This window comes from Nyctereutes procyonoides, unplaced genomic scaffold, assembly GCF_905146905.1.
Source record: "Nyctereutes procyonoides isolate TBG_1078 unplaced genomic scaffold, NYPRO_anot_genome, whole genome shotgun sequence".
Classification (NCBI taxonomy): domain Eukaryota; kingdom Metazoa; phylum Chordata; class Mammalia; order Carnivora; family Canidae; genus Nyctereutes; species Nyctereutes procyonoides.
The window spans coordinates 1,822,196-1,845,110 of NW_026575146.1; the positions used below are offsets into that span (position 1 = coordinate 1,822,196).

At 41.3% G+C, this 22,915-nt stretch overlaps 1 protein-coding gene across 6 annotated transcripts in view; it reads left to right on the forward strand.

Annotated features, from left to right (window-relative positions):
- The window catches only part of STX11 (syntaxin 11), a 44,715-nt gene extending 35,891 nt beyond the window's left edge, over positions 1-8,824 (forward strand). For all 6 annotated transcript variants that reach the window (XM_055311570.1, XM_055311574.1, XM_055311572.1 and 3 more), the window contains one exon: positions 6,846-8,824. In XM_055311570.1, the coding sequence (XP_055167545.1) occupies positions 6,846-7,714 (869 nt within the window). In that variant the 3' untranslated portion in view covers positions 7,715-8,824. The remainder of the gene's footprint in view (positions 1-6,845) is intronic.
- Positions 8,825-22,915: the final 14,091 nt, after the last annotated feature.

Sequence of the window (22,915 nt, forward strand, 5' to 3'; positions counted from 1 at the left end):
TGGGTGATACAATTTAGCCTTAACAATGTATGAACATTTTTGTTCTTGTTTCTCTTAGAGTAAGTAAGCATGAAGTTTCTCTTTTACCATCAGAGATATGACCATGTGTTCTGTTTACAGCTAGTTCCCTTAGAAGCACAGAAGAGCTTTCGTGGTTGTTCTTTGTAGCACCCGGCATATGGGTTATTTATGCATTCAGACCCCCACTCCTCGACCTTCTGAGTATGTGCAAACCTGACTTCTGAATCTTTCTTATCCTGTCTTTCTGAATCTTTTCCTATCAAGTTTGCTCATCAAGACTGCCCCCAACCTGAGGACTTTTATAAGTTGTCCAGAATTGCATTATGTTTATACATAAGAAGCTGCCATGATAATTATCTATAGCATGGGTCACAAGTTTGAGTGTACACTGGAATCACCTGAAGATCATCCTAGAAGTACTGAGTCAAAAACTTTAGGGACCCAAGCATCTGTAGTGTTTGCAGCTCTCCAGAAGATTCTATTGCCTCCTAAAGTCTGGGAACCTCTGAGCTACCATCAGTTCTCTGTTCCTATTTTTCTTTGTACATAAACTCTAATTGCCCAATGAAAGAATTTTCTCCAATTTTCCCTTTCTTCCTTGTGGGACCTTGTTCTCAGGACAGATGATATGCGTGCCTGAAAAAAAAAAATTAAAAGCCACAAGATTTCTGGTAGTTGGTCATAAAATTTAGTTTGAATTTTTCATCTTATGTAACTCAAAGCAGGATTTACTTTAGCAACTTTATGAATATAATTTACTAAAATGTATTAGATTATTCTTTACCATACTGAGACAGGATGGTCAATAGAATTGTTTAATTTTTCCTTCTCATTTATCGTAGTTTCCTTCTTAGTATTTCACAGTATAAAATCAAGCTACTGGAGGTATAGGTTAATTTGATGTTCTTTTGGTGCTTACTTCTGTATTTTGGTATAACTACAGCAAGGAATACATTTTAACCTTTTTAGGCGAGATTCTTAGAAATAAGCAGCTTCTTGGTTGACTTTTTTTCCTCTATTTTTTATATTTATATTTTATTTTTAAAATTTTTCCCAAAATTTTAATTTAAATTCCAGTCAGTTAACATAAAGTGTAATTAGTTTCAGATGTAGAATTTAGTAAGTCATCACTTACATACAACACCCAGTGCTCATCACAAGTGCCCTCCTTAATACCCATCACCCTCTTAACCCACCCTGCCACCCACCAACAACTCTCTGTTTGTTCTCTATAGTTAAGTGTCTGTTTCCTGGGGGTGCCTGGTGGCTCATTGTGTTGAGTGTCTGACTCTTGATTTCGGATCAAGTCATGATCTCAGGGTCCGGGGATTGAGCCCTGCATTGAGCCCTGTGTCAAGCTTCCTGCTCAGTGGGGACTCTGCTTCTCCCTCTCCCTGTGCTCCTCTCCCCTGCATGCCCTCTCTCTGTCTCACACACATAAATAAATAAAATCCTAAAAAATGATTCTTTATATATTTTGGATACTAACCCTTTATCAGATATGTCATTTGCAAATACCTTCTCCCATTCCATAGGTTGCCTTTTAGTTTTGTTGATTGCTTCCTTCTCGGTGCAGAAGCTTTTTATTTTGGTCAAGCCCCTGTAGTTTATTTTTGCTTTTGTTTCCCTTGCCTTGGGAGACATATGTAGTAAGAAGTTGCTGTGGCCCATGTCGGAGAGTTTACTGCCTGGGTTCTCCTCTAGATTTTGATGGTTTCCTGTTTGACTGGCTTTCTGTTGTAGTTTTCTGAATGCTTGCTCCCTGGCAACCAGGAGACCTCTGGGTCAGTGGACCCACTAATCTGGGTTGGGCTGGGTCAGGCAAGGTTGGTAGGAAGGCAAGGTAAAGGCCACCTTCTTGTTTATACCTCCATAGAGAATCTTCACTTCCCTACACTGTTGCTTTCACTCCCCTTACCTGATTATGGACTTGAGCCTTCAAATGAGCTTAGGCCTGCACTTGATTTAGGATCCATGCCTTTATGGTTTTCAGGTCTTGAGAAGGAATAACTATTTCTGAACATCTTCCAAGGCCATCTTCTGTGTGACTGAAGTGTGTTTTTCTCCTGTCATTATAAATGAGATGATTCCCCCATGGCTTTTTCATGGCTTTAGGAGTGCAACCCAGAGCATGGGACCTGTCTAGGACTAGTGAGAGACCAACAAATGGGTTCCTAATGTTGTGGTGTGTGGTGCTTTACCTTAACCACCCATTACCTTCCATTGTAGTGCCTCCTAAGTCTTGGTCAAGAAGCAAGGATAACACCTGTTCTTACCTTGTTCTCAAAATGTATACATTCTCTGTACTATTTACCTGATGTGTAGTAGAATATATTGGATACTAACCTAAGCAGAAAGATACAGCTCAACTCCATACCAGCTAACTAATGTACTTTTTCCACCTCACATAAGGCATTAAGACATGTGCATTGCAATCAGTTGCATGTCTTAAAGGAGGATGTTAAGGGTTTAGTCCTTTAAGCGAATAACATTTATAGCTTTGTGAGATTTTATTTAATTATAAAATCTACATGGGCATCATAAAAATTTTGGAAAATACATAAAAGCACAAGGAAGTAATTAAAACCATTTATAATTCCACAATTCAAAGAAAACAACTATTAACATTTTGATGTATATTATTCAAGTCTTTGTTTCAGCATGTATGTGTAGTACCACTACATGTTCTCTTTTCCTTACCTAGCTTTTCTACCTAAGATGGTATTTATATTTTCCTACCATTCGGTAGCCCTCTAAACTGTGATGATTTAGCAGCCAGTACCTCATTTTTGCACATTTAAAGCATTTCTGAATTTCTGTAAAAACAGCATGACTATGGAACTATTTACAGCAATGGGCTTCACACACATTTGCATATATATTTTAGAATAAATGTACATGGGGCAAAATAAATACACATTTTAAAAAATACATGTTGCTAACCTCCCCTCCAGGAAGATTCTATCAATTTGCTCTCCTACCAGCATTTTTTCAGAGTTCCCAGAATCCTCACCAATTTTAAACATTATTGTTATTTTTTAAATCCTGGCAATTTGGTAGGAGGAAAAATTGCAGTGGTTAAATTTGCGTTTCCTTGTTTAATAGTGAAATCCTTCATGACTCTCTTTTATATATTTATTGAAGAAGTTTAGTGTAGTGGCTAAGTAGGGCTGCTCTGGGGCCCAAGTGTTCACTTCCTGACAACCATGGGTAAATTCTTTAATCTCCCTCTGCTCACGTACCAGCTCTGATAATGACAATACTTACTTCATGGAGTCTGTATGAAGATTAAAGAGGATATCACATGACAAGTGCCTAGAAAGCACTTGGTATTACAGTAAGTACCTGATATGTATCAGCTACTCCTCTAGCATTTAGCTTTCTTCACATATGAATTGCCTTTTCATTGTCTTTGTCTGGGCAAGTGGTTTTGTTTAGTTTTGTTTTGGCAGGAGGTTTTGGTATATTAATTAAGTTAACCCATTGCCTGCCTATGTTGCAGTTTCCCCCAATTTGTGGTTTGCCTTTAGATTTTGTTCAAAGTGACAACATTTTGGGGCATCAGGAAATTCAGGCTGGGGGATGGCATAGTTGTCCAGCCTGGGTCTTTTTTTCTGCCGCTCTGTCTTACCTCTAGGAGAGTCACTTCCTTATCATTGAGAGGTTCTGGTATGGATTCTTGTCACCAGAGCAGAAATGGCATTTTAAGCAGGATGTTAAAAATCATCATCTTGAATAAAACCTCTGCTTAATTTATGTAAATAATGATCATAGCAGATGAGAGGCCATGGTTAATATTTCACCACTTGCCATTTATCATTAAATCCAACTTGTCAGCATTTCATGGTGAAATAAAATTAATTACTTCAACTTGAGAGAAGCTTTAAATTTGAGATTAAGATCCCTCGTAGATTGAGTATCCGTTAAGTGCTACTATATTTTCCTTCTTTCCTACAAATTATATAGTAGAAAGAGAATCTTTCTAGCCACAAAATCTTGTGCGTAAGGGGAAAATGTTCATTATTTTGGCATATATACATGCTACTAAAAACGAAAGTTTTTCACTTCCCTGGAAAAAATGTGGACATAGAAAATATTATTTTACTTTGTATGTAGAGACAAATTAGAACCACCCTGATCGGGGGATCTCTGGGTGGCTCAGCGGTTTAGCGCCTGCCTTCAGCTCAGGGTGTGATCCTGGAGTCCCGGGATCGAATCCCACGTCGGGCATCCTTGCATGGAGCCCGTTTCTCCCTCTGTCTGTGTCTCTGCCTCTCTCTGTGTCTCTCATGAATAAATAAATAAAATCTTAAAAAAAAATAAAAGAACCATCCTGATGAAAACATGGGAATTCTATATTGCAGATAACACCTGAATGTGTACACAGATGCACAATTCCACTATAAAAGTAGTATCTGTGTTCATCGATGTGTACATCTGATCCAGATCCAGTTTATACTCCTCCAGTTTATACTCCTCCCTGATTTGCTGAGTCTCAACTACCCTCTAGTTCTTGGCTCTCTGATCAGAGAAGAATCAAGAGCCCAGCTCCTTCCTCTGTCACCTCATCCCCTAACACCGCTATCTTTTTCAGCCTTCTGTGAGGACCAGACTTTGGCAAGGCCTCCGTAACATCCACTGTGGTGGTGGCCGCCACAGCTCCAGTGCATAGGGGTGACCTCTGCACCCACAGAGGCTTAGGTGCCCTTATGTCTGGTTTCAGAGAAGCACCAGGTCATGATGGGCATAGGACTTGGTTTCCCCAGTGGCTGCCCTGAGGATGTGGAATACACAACCTGAAAGTGTACCGAGGTTTTAATGTCCATTGGATGAAGTTTGACAAGACAGGAGACAGGAAGGAACCAATAAATAAATAACTCCCTTTTTCTCTTCCTTGTGGACTATTCCAGGTCTTTCTGGTGACTTCTTGTGAGACTAAGCAACTGTTGTCTTGTGACGCTGAAGCCAGTTTAGTACTAGTCTCAATTCTTTCCCACCTCACTTCCCTTTTCTGCCTCACCTTGGTGGCCCTGGGATTATATCACTAGTAATAATATGTTGGCCCATAAAATTTGCTTCAGACTCTTTCTTGGGAACTGAGGTTAGGCAGCCTTCTGAGAGCCTTCATATGCATTTAAATGAATATTGTATATTTAAGTAAGGTGTTTAGCATTCAGATGTGAATAAAATACCAACATGTGCATAACAACAACAACAAAAGTACAACTATTGTTACGGTGTGATGGTTAAATGGAGTGTGTTCTGTTACTGCTACTAGGGTTATGTGTAATTGAAATTTTCCAGGGGTGCTTGGGTGACTCAGTCAGTTAAGTGTTTGCCTTCGGGTCAGGTTATAATCTCAGGGTTCTGGAATTGAGCCTTGCGTCAGGCTCCCTGCTCAGCCGGGAGTCCGCTTCTCCCTCTCCCTCTGCTGATCCCTGTGCTTGTGCTTTCTCTCTGTCAAATAAATAAATATCTTCTAAAAATTTTTTTCTATTAAAATTTTTTCTTAAGTTAATGCTTTTTGCCACTAGGGACCTTGGGAAAAACTGAACGTCTTTCATTTCTGACTCTTCATCTGGTTCTGCTATGTGATTGCTGCCTAGATGGGTATGTTTCTGCTCACTTCTCCTACTTATTAAAATCACATTAAACACTTAGCTACTTTATATCTCTTTCACTTTTAATATCTTCCATCAGAATATATTTTCAGATTCCCCCCCACCCCAAAAACAGGCACTCAGACTGAAGTCTGTATCAGTGATAATGAACAGAAGAGCAAGGAAATTTCAACGTCCAAATATTATACTTCCTCATTAGATTTTTGTCTTTATTTCATTGTTTAACTTCAAGCATGTTTTACTTGTATAACCTTTTTGAGAGAAAGAATTTTTAAACCATGATTGATATATATGGTAACTGTCTTAAGAACTGTGGGGATCCCTGGGTGGCGCAGCGGTTTGGCGCCTGCCTTTGGCCCAGGGCGCGATCCTGGAGACCTGGGATCGAATCCCACGTCGGGCTCCCGGTGCATGGAGCCTGCTTCTCCCTCTGCCTATGTCTCTGCCTCTCTCTCTTTCTCTCTCTGTGACTATCATAAATAAATAAAAATCAAAAAAAAAAAAAAGAACTGTGACACTGCATGGGACCGGGCATGCTCACCAGTTGCGGCAATAGACAAAACAAAACAAAAACACAGCAGTTAGAGCTGGCCCACACAGTCTTGTCCTCGTTTAAAAATTTTTATCCTTCCAAATATTGTCTTCTCCTTTTTCCTTTTAACGTGCCTCTTTTGATTTGCGATTATTGCAAAACATAAAGCAAGAAAGAGGGACTGGTTCCTGATGCAATCTGAAATCTTACATTGCGGATGGAGTTCCGGGCGCCTGTGACAATGAGCTGCAGATGCCTTATGGGCTGTGAAGTGCAATTGTGTTCACGCCCCTGGGTCACGTTAGTCCTTTTCTCCTAAGCAAAATGTCCTAGAATTGTTGCCTGCACCCAAGAACAAAGACTCGGGGGCAGCCCCGGTGGCCCAGCTAAGGTTTAGCGCTGCCTTCAGCCCCGGGGTGTGATCCTGGAGGCCCGGGATCGAGTCCCACGTGGGGCTCCCTGCATGGAGCCTGCTTCTCCCTCTGCCTGTGTCTCTTCTCTGCCTCTCTCCCTCTCTCTCTGTGACTATCATAAATAAATAAATAAAATCTTTAAAAAAAAAAAAGGAACAAAGACTCGGGAGCGCGTGCACAGGTTTCTCTACTTGACGCCGCAGCGCCCGCCCCCCGCAGTTGGCTCCCGCAGGCGTTTAACCGGGTCTCTCCTTGCAGGCACAATGAAGGACCGGCTGGCCGAGATGCTGGAGCTGACCAAGAGCTATGACCAGCAGTTCCCAGCCGGGGACGCGGAGTTCGACCCGCCCGACGAGGACGTCGTGTTCGAGACGGACCACATCCTGGAGTCCTTGTACCGAGACATCCAGGACCTCCAGGAGGAAAACCAGCAGCTGATGACCGACGTGAAGCGGCTGGGGAAGCAGAACGCCCGCTTCCTCACGTCCATGCGGCGCCTCAGCAGCATCAAGCGCGACACCAGCTCCATTGCCAAGGACATCAAGGCCCGCGGCGAGAACATCCACCGCAAGCTGCGCGCCCTGAAGGCGCGGGGCGAGGAGGCCGAGGCGGTGCACGGCGCCCACTCGGCCGTGGCGCGCATCTCGCGGGCGCAGTACCACGCGCTCACGCGCACCTTCCAGCAGGCCATGCAGGGCTACAGCCAGGCCGAGATGAAGCAGCGCGACAACTGCAAGATCCGCATCCAGCGCCAGCTGGAGATCATGGGCAAGGACGTGTCGGACGAGCAGATCGAGGACATGTTCGAGCAGGGCAAGTGGGACGTGTTCTCCGAGAATTTGCTGGCCGACGTGAAGGGGGCGCGGGCGGCCCTCAACGAGATCGAGAGCCGCCACCGCGAGCTGCTGCGGCTGGAGAGCCGCATCCGGGAGGTGCACAAGCTCTTCCTGCAGATGGCCGTGCTGGTGGAGGAGCAGGCCGACACCTTGAACGTCATCGAGCTCAACGTGCAGAGGACCCTCGACTACACCGGCCAGGCCAAGGTGCAGGTGCGCAAGGCCGTGCAGTACAAGAGGAGGAACCCCTGCCGGACCCTCTGCTGCTTCTGCTGCCCCTGCCTCAACTAGCCGGTGGCCCCCCGCCCCCCGCCGCACCCCACCCCACCCCTGACAGGAGTGGCCGGGAAGCGCACTGGGGAGGGTTTGGGGGACCTCTGCACAGGGGCGAGTTGCCCCAGAAGTCTAGGGCCTTCTGTCCTTAGATCAAGAAGCATTTTGAGGTGCGAGAATTCCAACCCAGCTTGTGTTGGGGAAGGTGGCGGATGCCATCCGGGGTCTCTTCGGTAAGGACGGACACCTGCCCAAGTGGTGCGAGGTCATATGGCACGCGGCACCCGGAGGCCGCAGGCTTGCTGTAGGCTAGAGGCCCAAGGCATGCTTCCTAACAAAACTCTAGGAGGAAGTCAGTTCTGTATTGGCTGATAGTATGAACGCGTCATCAAAACTTAGATTCATTTACTTTATCCTGAAGGTCCCTTGGTTCTGTTCAAGTTCACATGACATTGATCTTGGAGAAAGCCCTACCTCTTCCATGTCTGATCCTGCATCTGGCTTGTCCTGTATGATTCCTGCCTAGGTGTATACCTTTTATCTGCTCACCTCCCCTACTTACTAAAATCACATTTAACAAACTCATTATTTCCTTATCTCTTTCACTTTTAGTATCTCCCATCACAGTATATTTTGGATTTTTTCCAAATATTTTTAAGCACTGAGTTTTGAGCAACCATTCAAATTGAAGTATATTGTCAGCCATGTTTTGTATATTTTTCATAAATGTAATGCAAATGCACATGAATATATAAATGTAAAGGACTAATATTAACACATGTACATAATGACCAATTGGTTTGACTGGACTTTTGTAAATATGGTCTATAAATATTAACAGCAACACTTTTTTACTGATCATTGGTGTTGGTTTGCTTGTTTTGGGTTTATCTCACTCCCATCTCCATAGTCACGGTTCTATTTTGAACCATTCTGTGTTGGTTATGGTGATAGAGACAGATGTTAAGGGCTAAAATGCATAAAGAACTGGAGATAATAAAATAGCATTCTTGGAAATACTACTTTTGTTTTACTGTGGGACCATTCCTTTCATGTACTGAAATGGAGTAATTTAAAATAAAATAATCATGTTTTTCAATTCAGCCTAATAAACATTACATTATGATATCCCCTTTGTGTATTTATATCTTGACCATTTAAACCTTAATTTGCTTTTTCAGTTATTAATCTTAAAAATTCTTCTACTAGCTGCATGAGACTGCAATATCTGGATGGAACTCTGAATAGAAGGGGAAACAATGAAAAAGAATTCACTTGTGGGTGTCCTGCTTTCTCTCCTGAGTTAGTTACAGTAGTTCACAAATCATCATGTTTTAGAGATTTGCTTTTGTTTGCAAACTTTGTGACGCCCTTACCCACGATTACTGTATTTCCTGTCTTTCTTCTGAGTCAACTGTTAACCATTTTCAGTCATTATTTACTAAATGAGCAAGTTTACTCAGCAAAGTTCTTGAGTCCTTCAAACAGTGAGATTTTAAAAGGAGTGGAAAGAAGAACATGTGGACTCTTTGAAACTCACTGATGAACCTGTTTGTGGCCATGAAAATCTAGCCTTGCACCTAATTTTAATTTCATGGTTAAATATGAGAATTATGGAAGCCAAGTTCCACCTGGCTCCTCTCAGATTTCTCCCAATTTCTTTCTCAGCTAACCCGATGGATATGTTTCACTTTTAACCAAATTCCTTTACCCTAAAAAGAAAAAGTCTTCACACAGCTCCATTGTTAGGTCTTTCATTGTATAGAAGTGATATTGTGAATATAGAATACGAGCTAGTTTCCCTGAGAGAGAAGAGTTCATGAATTTGACGTCTTTAAACCCATAAAGCATTTTCTTTGCCTAGAACCAGTCATAAAAGTAAACGAGTTTGCACACTCTGTGTATTTTTTAATTTTCCACATTTCACATTGGACAATTAAGTAAAGACAACTTTAATTTCGTAAGAGACTAGTGAACTGCTGCCTGTGACAAGGTAAGAATTTTTCTTCCTGCTTTTTAGTAACTCTCTTGAGTGTTGCATAGTAGTTAAGAGCACCAATTCATGACCTCTGTTCAGTTTAAATCCTGACTCTGCCACATACTAGCTGCATGATTTGGGCACAGTACTTAACCTGTTTGTGCCTCAGTTTCCTTATCTGTAAAATCGACCTAATAAGGCCTACTTCATCTAGTTGCTGTAAGAAGTAAAGGCCGCCTGTGTTTATTATTATTATTACATAGCTTTTTGATAGAATGAGCTGTTACTTAGTAAGTTCATAGTTATTAACTTCTGAGGAAAAACAAATGCTTATTTTTCTGCTGATAGTCTTTAATAAAATGGAATAAAGAAACCAAGACCTATCTTCTTTGAATTTTAGGGCTTATTTTTCTACAACTACAACAACAACAACGACAAAACATTTTCACTGTGGCATTTCTATCCCTTTTTATATCCAAACATGTTCTGAAAAAGTATTAGATTTTCCGCTCAAACAGTTAAGCAGGAAGCAGCTGTTCTGTTCAATTTGGCAAGTATTTTCCTCTGATCTTCCCAAGCTGTGAGTCAGAAAGTCCCAGAAAGTGTTCAGTTTGGAGACCAGGTCACAGCAGACTAAAGGGAAGGGATCAGTTGGCTTTTCCCACATCCTGCCCTGTTTCCCTGAGGCCCTTCCTGGCTCTGACTGCCATGCCAGACAGTGTGTGAAATGCTGGCTTTTCTCTTTGGAAAGCGTACTCCAGTGCCACCAAGAGGTGCTATAGAGTTGGCTTTACAAGCCCACGATGCTCTCTTGGCAAACTCTGAAAGTTGACCTTGGGCAAGAAGAAAATTTTGTGGCAAAGCTACTAATTTCATCCACTAATATCAGTTAATGTACAGAATGGAAGAACCAGTCATGAAGAACAATAGATCCTTCAGGGGCTAGAGGTGGAAATCCAGTTTCTAATGCTATTTTGACATATGCAGTGACTCTTTCTAACTAGCTAAACGCCAAACCTTACAGTCACGGCCACAGATTATATGCAGTGACAACTCCAGAAATATCAGAAACAAGAGAGATGCTCACCTAGGATGCATCAGTATCCAGGATAGAACGAGTTCAAATTCTTAAAAAGCTGATCAATAATTCACAAGTGCTTGAACTGTGACATCATAGGAGTAAGTTTATGGCCTTTCAAGATAACATCTTCCAAAGAAAACGGTGTTCTTGCACCTGTGTTTCAGATTTATTTAAAAACAGTCCCAGTGGTTTACAATTGAATGTCACATGCACATATTTTTCAGGCTCTACGATATAAATTCCTATCTTGACAAGAAACTACTGAAGATTGTGTACGGCCTAAAAATAATAAAATATGGTAACTGTAGTCTTGGATTTTATGTATAAATCCCACCATTCTATTTTCCACCATCAGACATATTTCCACTCCTGTCTGAAATACACAAGGTACAGAGCATGCAGTTCACTCATTTGTAATCAGGATGATAGTCTGAAACATCCAATTGCAATAGAAATAACAGTTGACTTGCTTTTGATAGCCAGAATTGAAAATCCTTGCAATTAATAAATTGGGGCTATTAGAAACAAAATTAATAGGATCTAGAATGCAACCTCACCATCATCAAATATTGAGCATCTTTTTTTCCAACATGTGTCATAGGGGAAGGATGAGATGGCCTTGTACACTGGAAGCTTTTGTTTTGAAGATTTTATATATATATATATATATATACATATACATATATATATATATATATACATATATATATACATACATACATACTGGTAAGAAAGAAAGCTTTCTGACCTGATGATCTGGGTGAGACTCCATAGGATGCTTTTAAACCAGTGATACCCTAAAAACTAAGAAGTTAGAAACAACTCCCCAACACTATCATTTTCTAATTCTTTTTTTCTTTCTTTAAGTAGGCTCCACGCTGGGCGTGGATACAGGGCTCGAACTCACAACCATGTGATCAAGACCTGAGCTGAGATCAAGAGTCGGACACTTAACCGACTGAGCAACCCACACAGGTGCCCCTCTAATTCTTGATATTTATTTTGAAAGTATTTCTATACCCCCATTTTAATTATAAGCATCATTAAGCCACTTCTTGACCTCTTCCATTTTTCCTGATCTATACCTATCTCTACATATTCGGGGTCTTACAGCCCCTCTTTAGACATATCCTTCCCTCTGTATCCAGGTATCCCATAATATTCTGTAGTAGATAGAAATAACAGAGCATGAACATTACATATCTGTCTCCTTATCTCTCTCTTTTCAGATGGGCCCAGCTATTTGCATGTACTTCGGTTTGCTTCCCAAACAGAGAAGCTCTCAGAGCCATTTCACAGGAACACACATGCAACGCATTTGTTTTGAAATTTCTATGTCAGGATCTTTACACTTCATAAGTGTGGTCTCCAGTTATGCCCCCCCTCCCCTTTCCTGTTACCTCCTGCAGATCTTGTATTCACACCTGGGGATTTGTTCTAAGCCACCATAAATCTGTTACGGACTGAGGCAGGGAAAGAAGAAGGAATGAGTCAACATCCACACCTATCAAAGCTCACTGGCTGCGGCGTAGTGCCTGTTTTCTGAGTGTTCTTGCAGATGGATGGTGCCTCACAGCTGTTCTATACTCATCCCCTCTCTGCTTCTTTGTTTTGTTTACTGTGTGTGTGGATTTTACACCTTCCCACCCGATGGTCTTGTTTCTGTTTACTTGCTCTGATTCTGCAACCTGACTGCTGTCCATCTGCAAGTTTTTCTGGCTGTTTTTTTCACCCTGATCTTCCACTTCTGTACACTGCTGGCACTACCCTCAATCTGACCACACTTCGCTCAAAAGTCATCCCATCTCACAACAGGTAGGCATAATGAAACCCACTGGTATAACACCTGTCAGTTTAGAGGGTGCTTTGATCTCATTCCCCCCCCCATGGTAATCCTGTGAAGTAGTATTACTGTTTCATTTTTTCTAAGAGGTGGGAACTGAGAATGCAGTCCTCTAATAGTTGACAAAGTTATGTATTTGTGAGTCTGTTTCTTACTCTCATATTGCTAAGCTTCTCTCTGCACATTCACACTGTCATCAATCTAGAAGCATAAATTGCATAAAGGGAATATGCATTTTCCTTGACTGATCTCTGTAACATTAGCAAAACCAGCTCTTCCCTTGGCTTCTGGCTCTGCATTTTTTTTTCTCCTACCTTTAGCTCCCTCTTCTTCATCTCCTTTACAGGTGTCTCTCCCTCTTCCCAGCCTTCATTGTGAAGTCTTCATCCAAGGCCAACTTCCCTGAGCTATTTCTTTCACTCCGAAGTTTTCAGATGCCACCTTTCTAAATGCTAGTGGTTTCCAGATCTGTACCTACAGACCTGATTTTTCAACTGAGGCTGAAGTCTGTACCTCCAACCACCAGCAAACATTTGTAGTTAGATGTCCCACCAGAGCTTCTAAAGCTAGGGTCCCTGCCATCTTTCCTGTACCCAGTGCCTCCTTCTCATCCTATCCTGCAGGTGACACCATCCATCACTTTCTACCCCACGGACCAAACCAGCACCCATGCTGCAGCCCCTGTCTCTCTCCCACTTTGCCTTCCCTGGAATTCACACACTTCTCTTACACACATGGCCACTTGCCCAGGCCAGACAATCGTCCCTTCCTGCCTCAGTTACTTTAGGAGCTTCTAACTAGTCTCTGGTTTCTAGTTTTACCTTCTTAATTCGATTTCTATATTACAGTCATAGTGCTTTTTCTTTTTTTCTTTTTTCTTTCTTTCTTTCTTTCTTTCTTTCTTTCTTTCTTTCTCTCTTTCTTTCTCTCTTTTTGTCATTACTATGCTATGCTGGGATTATTTTTTAATTGTGGTAAAGTATATATAGCATAATATTTACCCTTTTAATCATTTTAAAGTATCCAATTCAGTAGTATGAAGTTGTTGTTGTGCCCCCAATCTCCAGAACTCTCCTCATCGGGCAAAATTGAAACTTCGTACCCGTTACACAACATGTCCCCATTGCCCCCTCCTCTCAGCCCCTGGCAACAACCCTTCTATCTTCTGTCTCCATGAGTTGACTACTCTATGTGCCTCATGTAAGTGGAGTCATATGGTATCTGTCCTTTTGTGACTGGATAACCCTTAGCGTAATGTCCTCAAGGTTCATCCATGTTGTAACCTGTGTCAGAACTTTTTTCCTTTTTATGGCTGAATAATACTCCCTTGGATATGTGGCTGCATTTTGTTTCTTCATTCACCAGTTCGTGTCCTTAGTTGGCTTAGCTTCTGACGGTTGCCCCTTGCTGTTGGCCTAAGGATTCCGGCCCCACCAGCTTCTTCAGCCTCACTCCTCCCACTGTTGGTCCCATCCACACTCTTCTCCAGCTCTCGCCATCCCTGTGGGCTGTTCCTCTACCTGGACAACTTCCCAGGATTTGTCTCCTGTGTTAGTCCAGGTGCTCTGAGAAGCCTGATTCCAGGAAGGGATGAAACATACAAAACTTCTGTTCAGGGAGAAGTGTTAGAAATGGAGAGAAAAATCACTCCTGCCTTCGGGTCCCTGCAGCGCTGCATTGTGGAGGGCGGCCAGGGCCTGGGTAGAAATGCATGGCTTCCAGCACCCAGCCCTCAGCTGCGCTGGTGCATCTGTGCAGTGCATTCCTCCGGCCACTTTGCCCTTCTCTTCACCCAGCTACCTGTGCTTCCTCTGCTAGGCTGCATTTTGATTTTTAAGGGCAGACAATAGCACCTTAATTATTCTTTGATCTTAGTGTGTTGTATGGTATCTTTGGCTTCATAGTATTCAAATATTTGTGGTCTAAATGCAGAAACAGAAATATTCAGTCTGCTTTCTGTTATGGATGACTTTGTGTATACCTTTAAAAAATACACCTTTGTGTATTGGGGCTCAGTTGGTTGAGTGGTGGACTCTGTTTCTACTCAGGTCATGATCTCAGGGTCCTGGGATCAAGCCCTGAGTCAGGCTCCATGCTCAGCCAGAAGTCTGCTTGAGGATTTTTTTCTCTCCCTCTGCCCCTCCCCCACTCACACTAGCTCTCACTCTCTCTCTCTCTCTCTCTCTCTCTCTCTCTCAAATAAATAAATCTTTTAAAAAATGTTTTTAGGGGATCCCTGGGTGGCTCAGCGGTTTGGCACCTGCCTTTGGCTCAGGGCGCGATCCTGGAGTCCTGGGATTGAGTCCCGCATCAGGCTCCTGGCATGGAGCCTGCTTCTCCCTCTGCCTGTGTCTCTGCCTCTCTTTCTGTATATATCTATCGTGAATAAATAGATAAAATCTTTTAAAAAATGTTTTTAAATAAAAATGTGTTTATTTTACAGCATAAAGCCCAATATCAAGTCTCTCTGCCCAGTGGAGGGTCTGCACAGGTGCTGGGCCCCCGGTGGGGGTGGGGGTGGGCAATGTCCTGGGAGTAGGGATAGAACTTGGCCAAAGGCGAGAGATAAGATTGGAAAAAAAACTGCATTAGGAAGAAACAGCTTCTCCAAGAGAATGGTCAATCTGAAAGGGCTGTGCAGAGAGACAATGAAGGCCTGAATAACTGAGCAAAGCCAGCAGAACCAGGGGCAGACCCCCAGACAGGACTCAATGTTTCCAGGCAGAGTTTTATTAAAGGTACAGACTCCAGTTGGATGCAAAGAAACTTGTAAAACTACATCTTATTGGGAAGGAATTACTTTATTTTTATTCTTCCAGCCATAGAAAACAAAGATTATTTTTTAAATTGGGGGACAAAATGTATCGGTTTGAGTTTCAGCTATACACATACCTCTCTTCTGCGGCATCTAGTAGGGTAATTGCTGTGAAATACCCAGTTCCTGGCTCCTAGGCATGAAAGGCTGTTTCAGGGTGATGGCTTTGGACATCAGTCCTGAACTGTCCTCAATCCCTAGGGTCTCTCTATGTCTGAGGATGCCCTGAGAGGCCTCAATCCATTCCCCCAAGTATTTTAGGAAACATATACATACAGACTGCCTAGGGGCCAATAGTGCTTATTCAGTACAAAAATGTTCAACTGCACGTGTTCTGTGAGAGAAATAAGAGCAAGGCCACTCCTTTCCCTGCAAGAGTTGAAGACCAAGGAAAGACTGCAATGACCCTAAACTGCCCTTCCTTTTATCTGTAGCTCTGCCCCACTGAAGCGGGCCTGACACATGTAAAGCTGCAGGCCCAAGGTGCCTTCCAGCTGACAGCAGCTGGTGCTCCAGCTCTTTCTAAACACAGTTGGGGACCAAATCATGAAGAGAATCTCCAGGGGTAGACAGGATATACAAGGAATGTCACCCCCAGATAAAAAAGAAATTATTTAGCCTTCTGTGACACAGGCAGGAATTCCTCTTGCAGCCAGGAATGTTTAACTAGTTCATTCTTTTGCCCTGCCCTGTGGCTTGCCCTGGTCTAATGCGCCCTTAAAGGGGCCGACCTGAGGCAGCACGACTTGTCTTCATAATCTACATCCCTATTTTGTAATGGGGTTCATGGAAGAAACCTGTCAAACCAGAAATGCTACAAAGTGGCAAGATGTTAAAACATGTACTCACCTAGGAGAAAGTAAAGCTGTCTGGAAAATGGAAGAAAGTGCCTGCTCTTTTAATGTGAAAACTCATCATCAAGGGAGCTTCTGGGGCTCGGCACCCCGTGTTGGGTATTATCAATATTTGAAGTAACTCTGCAACAAGTTCACATTTCCAAAAAGTTAAATTAGCAAAAGTTGCCTTTCTTCATGCTGCTAAGTTTCAGTGCTAAAACAGACCAGCAGAAGAACATACTCTGGGGGATGTGAACGTGGTATAGAGCAACCCTTCCCTTCTCGACAAGCGACAAAGAGGTTTATAGGAAATATTTTTGGAAGGAATAATCTAGAAGGGTGAATGAGTTTTAGATTGAAAATAAAAAGAAAGGGAGAAAGGATGACCCCTTCCTAATAGGAGGTGAGTCAGAAAGCAAGAGAACTGTGGACATCCGAAAGTGCAGAGTGGAATTGGGGGGCATGTCAAAGTGGACCAAAATTTAGAAGGGGGAAACTAAAAATACAAAAAAGTAGATTTTCCTGTGAACTAACCCAGTTAATCTTCATCGATGTACTAAAAAAGAGAAATTACGAGTCAAAGACTTACTTGGTTGGCAATGGTTACAACGAGAGGTTGGGTAGGCTTTCTTTTTTTCCTCCGTGTAGGCCTTATGAGTACAGCTTGGTAAGATTGTGTACTTACTCTCTAATATAATTTTTGGGGGCTTAAATTCAATGTGGTAAGTGGGATGAAAATTTTGGAAATTTCTCTTAACACCTCAAGGTCTTTGTAGATTTATGATAAGCCAATGCCTTTATATTCATTTGCATATTGATTTCTTTTCCTGTTATTATTATTTTTTTTTGGTAAAAAAAGAAAAGAAAAGAAAAATATTTGCCCATTCTCACAGTTCGATAGAATAGAATTTCCAACCCTTTCTTCATCCTACTATGGTGTTGTTGTTTAACAAAGAATAAAACTGAAGGAGAAGGATACTATTAAAGCCATTTAATTTATTGTTTCTTTGTTTGGTCTGCTTTTTCATTCAGAAGAAAAGTAAAAATATATATTTCCAGTTCTGAAATTTTCACGGTCTAAAAAACAAAGTTGATACTTGCAGTCTCTACCTCAAATGAAAACTTATGTAGTTAAAGATATCTCACAAGCAATGGAACAACTGAATTACCTCCTTAAACTATATTGCAAAAATAAAAGGAAAAATTCATGCATTTAGATTTATATTACCAACTCCTTTGATTTATTCGACAGGAGAAACAGGCAATAATTTGCCAAAGGCCACATACCCTGTGTGGGCTGGTTGACAGTATTTGCCTTCTCAGTGCTGCACATGCACACCACACAACCTTAATAAATCATCCCATGTGGTTAAGGCCACTAAGAAAAAGGAGGAGGGCAATCGTTGCTCCCCAGTGCTTAGTAGCATAAAAACACAGTTATCTCAAATCTGTTTCAGGATCTTGGGTCAAATGAGTTAGCCCCACACTGACATGAGAAATGGCCTAGAAATCTGCCCTTGACTCTCTCTTCTCTATATATCCTTTGTGGGCAATATCATCCATCCCAAGGCCTTGCTGTCTCACAGTGGTGATTTCCAAAACTTTGTGGAGAGAAGACTGACTACTGATGGCTCCAGCAGCTCCCTTTAGTTTGCCTAACAAAGAGCAAATACACAGTCTCAGCTTCACCCAAGGGCCCCTAGCGCTGTCAGCATCAAGTAGGCAACCTCCCTGAGCAATTGGCATCCAAGCTAGACTCTTCCTTCTGCTTGCAAGACAGCTCTTATTCTCACCTTTGAAAAGTATTATTTTTGAGCAGTGGGACTCACCTCATAATCTATCCAGCTTGGTCCTGCAAAGGATACCATGGGATGATGCAAGATGACATGGATATCATTGTGAGGCTACCCCTCTCCTTGCACTTCTGGCCTGCACCATGACAGTGTGGTATTTGCCTAAGCCATTTACTCAACAATCTCTATCCATAGCCTAGATCTGTCACCTGAGCTCCAGATTTTAATACCCTACTGTCTGCTTGCCTTCCCTTCTTGAATATCCCACGGGTTCCTGAGACTCAGCATTGTCTCCTTTCCTATGGATCTCCTTCAGTTAATGGAATCATTATCTTCCCAGATCTAGAGGCAAAACATCAGTATTACCTTCACTCTCTATAACCATGTGAAATGAAATTTAAATTGTTGCCAATACTAAAACGAAAGAGAAAGAGTGAGAGAATAATATTTGTGATTTGTGTAATCCAAAATGTACACCAGGTACTTGAGGTGTGGTGCGAAGGCTGCTACAATTTCCTGTCTGGACTTTCTTTTTTTTTTTTTTTTTAAAGATTTTATTTATTTATTCATGAGAGACACAGTGACATAGGCAGAGGAAGAAGCAGGTTCCTCACAGGGAGCCCGATGCGGGACTTGATCCCAGGACCCCAGGTTCATGACCTCAACCTCTGAGCCACCCAGGTGCCCCCTGTCTGGACTCTTTTCTTTCTTTTCTTTTCTTTTCTTTTCTTTTCTTTTCTTTTCTTTTCTTTTTTTCTTTTCTTTTCTTTTCTTTTCTTTTCTTTTCTTCTTTTCTTTCTTTCTTTCTTTCTTTCTTTCTTTCTTTCTTTCTCTGTCTGGACTTTCTTAACTGATCTAGCATGAAAGTGTTTCACATATCAGGAATTGTATTTTTATTTATATTTAAATTGATATAATCCTTCATGTTATCATAGTTGATCACTCAATAAATGCCTAGGGGCGCCTGGGTGGTGCAGTTGGTTAAGCATCCAACTCTGGGTTTCCACTTAGGTTGTGATCTTGGGGTCCAGAGATTGAGCCCCAGCCAGTCTCTGTTTCTGTGCTCAGTGGGGAGTCTGCTTGAGATTCTCTCCTCTGCCCCTCCTTCAACTCACTCACATGCTCACTCTCTCTCTCTCAAATAAATAAATAAATCTTTTAAAAAAAATCAAACATTGTCTACCAGGTGCAGATGTGATATTAATTAATTTGGGTTTGAACTTTTACACATATTTCTTTTACATACATAAACTGCAGGCCTGGTATCCCAGCATCATATTTAATGGCTCCTTTTTTCATTTTCACAAGTTGTCTGGGTTTGGATGACAAATTATATGGTCATCCACATTTATCGGATATATAATCTGGGTAACACCTTGCTTGGCATTCTCTAAGCTGACCCTGCCCTATAACATCTAACCAGTTTAGGGGCACCTGGGTGGCTCAGTCACTTAAGTGTCTGCCTTCGGCTCAGGTCATGATCTCAGGATTCTGAGATCAAGCCTCCTATCGGCTCCCTGCTCAGGGGGTTGTCTGTCTCTCCTTCTGCCTCTTCCACTTCCCCTCCTTTCCCCTCTCCCTGCTTGTGTGCATGTTCTCACTCTCTCTCAAGTAAATAAAGTCTTAGAAAGTAAAATTAAATCTAACCAGTTTAATCTGAGCCCCCCATTCTGAGTAAGTGCAGGAAGACCCAGCCTTTTGTTAGATTGACCTTCTCCTTGGTGTGAAGCCCATGGAGACTGAGGATGTAGCCTTTCTTTCCTTACTGCCTCTTCCCAAGGCTATTTTTCTCTAGCCAAAAACACAAAGTAGAAGAAATATTCCTGGGATCCCTGGGTGGCTCAGCAGTTTAGCACCTACCTTTGGCCCAGGGCGTGATCCTGGAGTCCCAGGATCACATCCCACGTCGGGCTCCAGGCATGGAGCCTGCTTCTCCATCCTCCTGTGTCTCTGCCTCTCTCCCTCTCTCTCTTTCTCTCTCATGAATAAATTAAAAAAAATTTAAAAAAATTAAAAGTAAAAAAAAAGAAATATTCCTAAGGACAAGTGAAAACTTTAAAGTAAAATAACACAAGGAAGGGAGAAAATTAAGAAAAACTAAAATGTAGAAATTAAAATATAAGGGCTAAACTACACATGTAGTGAAAACAAGCTGTTAAAAGATCCAATGGTCACATTTAACTATAAAATAAAAATTTAAAGCTACCATATGTAAAATAAAATAAAAATACAAACATAGAGTCAAAAAATTCTCAACTAAACTAGAAATAAGGAAACATTCAAAAGAATGAAAATGCAATAATATTCTTAATGGAAATATAAAGACAATGTGGGGAAGACAAGATAAAGGCTGAACACTTAAAGGCTCAAGAACTAAAATAGGAATGAAGGAAATTAGATAAAATGAATGAAATGAAGTAACACATGTACAACGCTTCTCATAGTGAAGCACTGTTGACAGAGTGCTCCATCAAACAAAATTAGTCTCTAATAAAGTTGGAAAACAAAAGATGAGATGGAAAAGAGGGGAGAAGGGAGTAAAGAGCCCCAGTGAAACAAGCTGAGTGCCTGGCAAAATTCCCACTGAGCCTTCTCAGTAGTTGACTCCTGGATAGCTGGGAGATAGGAGGCACAGGGGATACAAGCTTTCTTCCCATGGCCGTTGTCCCATGTCCCCTGTCTCCTCTCATGTCTTTATGTATCTATGACCCAGAGCTGTCTGAAAGAGCTTTGCCACAATTTTGGGAGAGAGTCAAGGTTGGTTAACTTCACACATGCTTAGCCACCAACTCTGTTTTTGAAATCCAGAAGAATAGCATGCTCAGGTATCTAAAAGTGTCTGGCAAGTATGGGGTAATCCCCAATGTAAGCAAACAGATGGCTTTGCATGCTCACCTTCAGATGAGAGGATATATCCTAGTGTTGACGCTATTTAGTGATAACATGTTATGATCACTAATTTAAATAATAATGAAAATCTGTGCTATATTTCTTCATAATATAATTGAGATAAATAGTGGGTTTTAAAGTAACCTGGATGTTGAAGCATTTAACTGATATTGAAATAAGAGGGTGTTATACTGATGTTGTAGCAATCAAAACAGTATGGTACTGGCACAAAGATAGACACATAGATCAATGAACTGAACAGAGAGCCCAGAAATAAACCTATGCTTTTACTGCCAATCAATCTATGACAAAGGACGCAAAATATGCAATGGAGAAAAGACAGTCTCTTCAATAAATGGTGCTGGGAAAACTGGACAGCTGTGTGCAAAAGAATGAAATTGGACCACTTTATTATACCATACATAAAAATAAAGTCAAAGTAGATTAAAGACCTAAGTGCAAGACTAGAATTTATAAAACTCCTAGAAGAAAATATAGGCAATCATTTTTCTGACATTGGTAGTAGAAACATTTTTCTAGATATGTCTCCTCAGGCAAGGAAAACAAAAGCAGAATTAAACTCTTGTGACTATACCAAAATTAAAAGCTTTTGCACAGTGATGAGGCAATCTACTGAATGGGAGAAGAAATTTGCAAATGATATAGTTACGAAGGGGTTATATCCAAAATATAAAAAGAATTTGTATGATTCAACACCAAAAAAGTCAAATAATCTGGTGAAAACTGGGCAGGAGACCTGAATAGACACTTTTCCAAGGAAGATGTACCAATGGCCAACAGTCTAATGAAAAGTTGCTCAATATCACTAATCATCAGGGAAATGCAAATCCAAAGCACTATGTGACATGACTTCACATCTGTCAGAATGGCTGAAATAAAAAAGATAAGAAATGACATGTTGCTGAGAAAAAGGAACACTTCTTGTGTGCTATTAATGGGAATACAAACTGGTGCAGCCACTGCGGAAAACATGATGAGTTTCCTCAAAAAAATTAAAAATAGAATTACCCTATGATCCAGTAATTTCACTACTGGATAGTTACTCAAAGAATAGGAAAACACTAATTTGAAGTTATATACACACCCTTATGTTTATTGCAGTATGATTTACAATAGCCAACATACAGAAGCAACCCATAGATGAATGGATAAAGCTGTAGTATATAGGGATGCCTGGGTGACTCTGGGTGGCTCAGCAGTTTGGTGCGCCTGCCTTCGGCCCAGGGCGTGATCCTGGAGACCCGGGATCGAATCTCACATCAGGCTCCCTGCATGAAGCCTGCTTCTCTCTGCCTCTCTCTGTATCTCTCATTAAAAAGTAAATAAAATCTTTTTAAAAAGACATAGTATATATACAATGGAATATTTCTTAGTCATAAAAGAGAATAAGATCTTGCCATCTGCAACAACGTAGATGGATCTAGAGAGTATAATGCTAAGTAAAATAAGTCAGACAGAGAAAGACAAATATCATATGATTTCATTCATACGTGCAATTTGAGAAACAAAACAAATTAACAAAGAAATTTAAAAAGAGACAAACAAAAAAACCAGACTCCTAAATATGGAGGAAAAAACTGATGATTGCCATAGGGGAGGTGGGGGGGGGAGGGGCGGTGCGCAGGGGATGAGTAAAATAGATGAAGGAAATCAAGAGTACATTTATGATGAGCACAGAGTAACGTACAGAATTGTGGATTCATTATATTGTATACTTGAAATTAGTATCACTGCATGTTAATTAATTCAATATTTCAATAAAAATAAAATAAGATAAAAGAAAAGGAAAGGAAAGGAAAAGGGGGAAAAAAGAATAGGTCTAAAAGTAACCTGGACTTTGAAGCACTCAACTGAATAGAAGAGTGTTAGAATGGTGCGAGGAAGTCGAAGATTTCTGGTAGAGTGAAAGTAAAGATTCTCTTAAGGACAAGACAGACCTTGGGGGAGGCACACACAATAATTT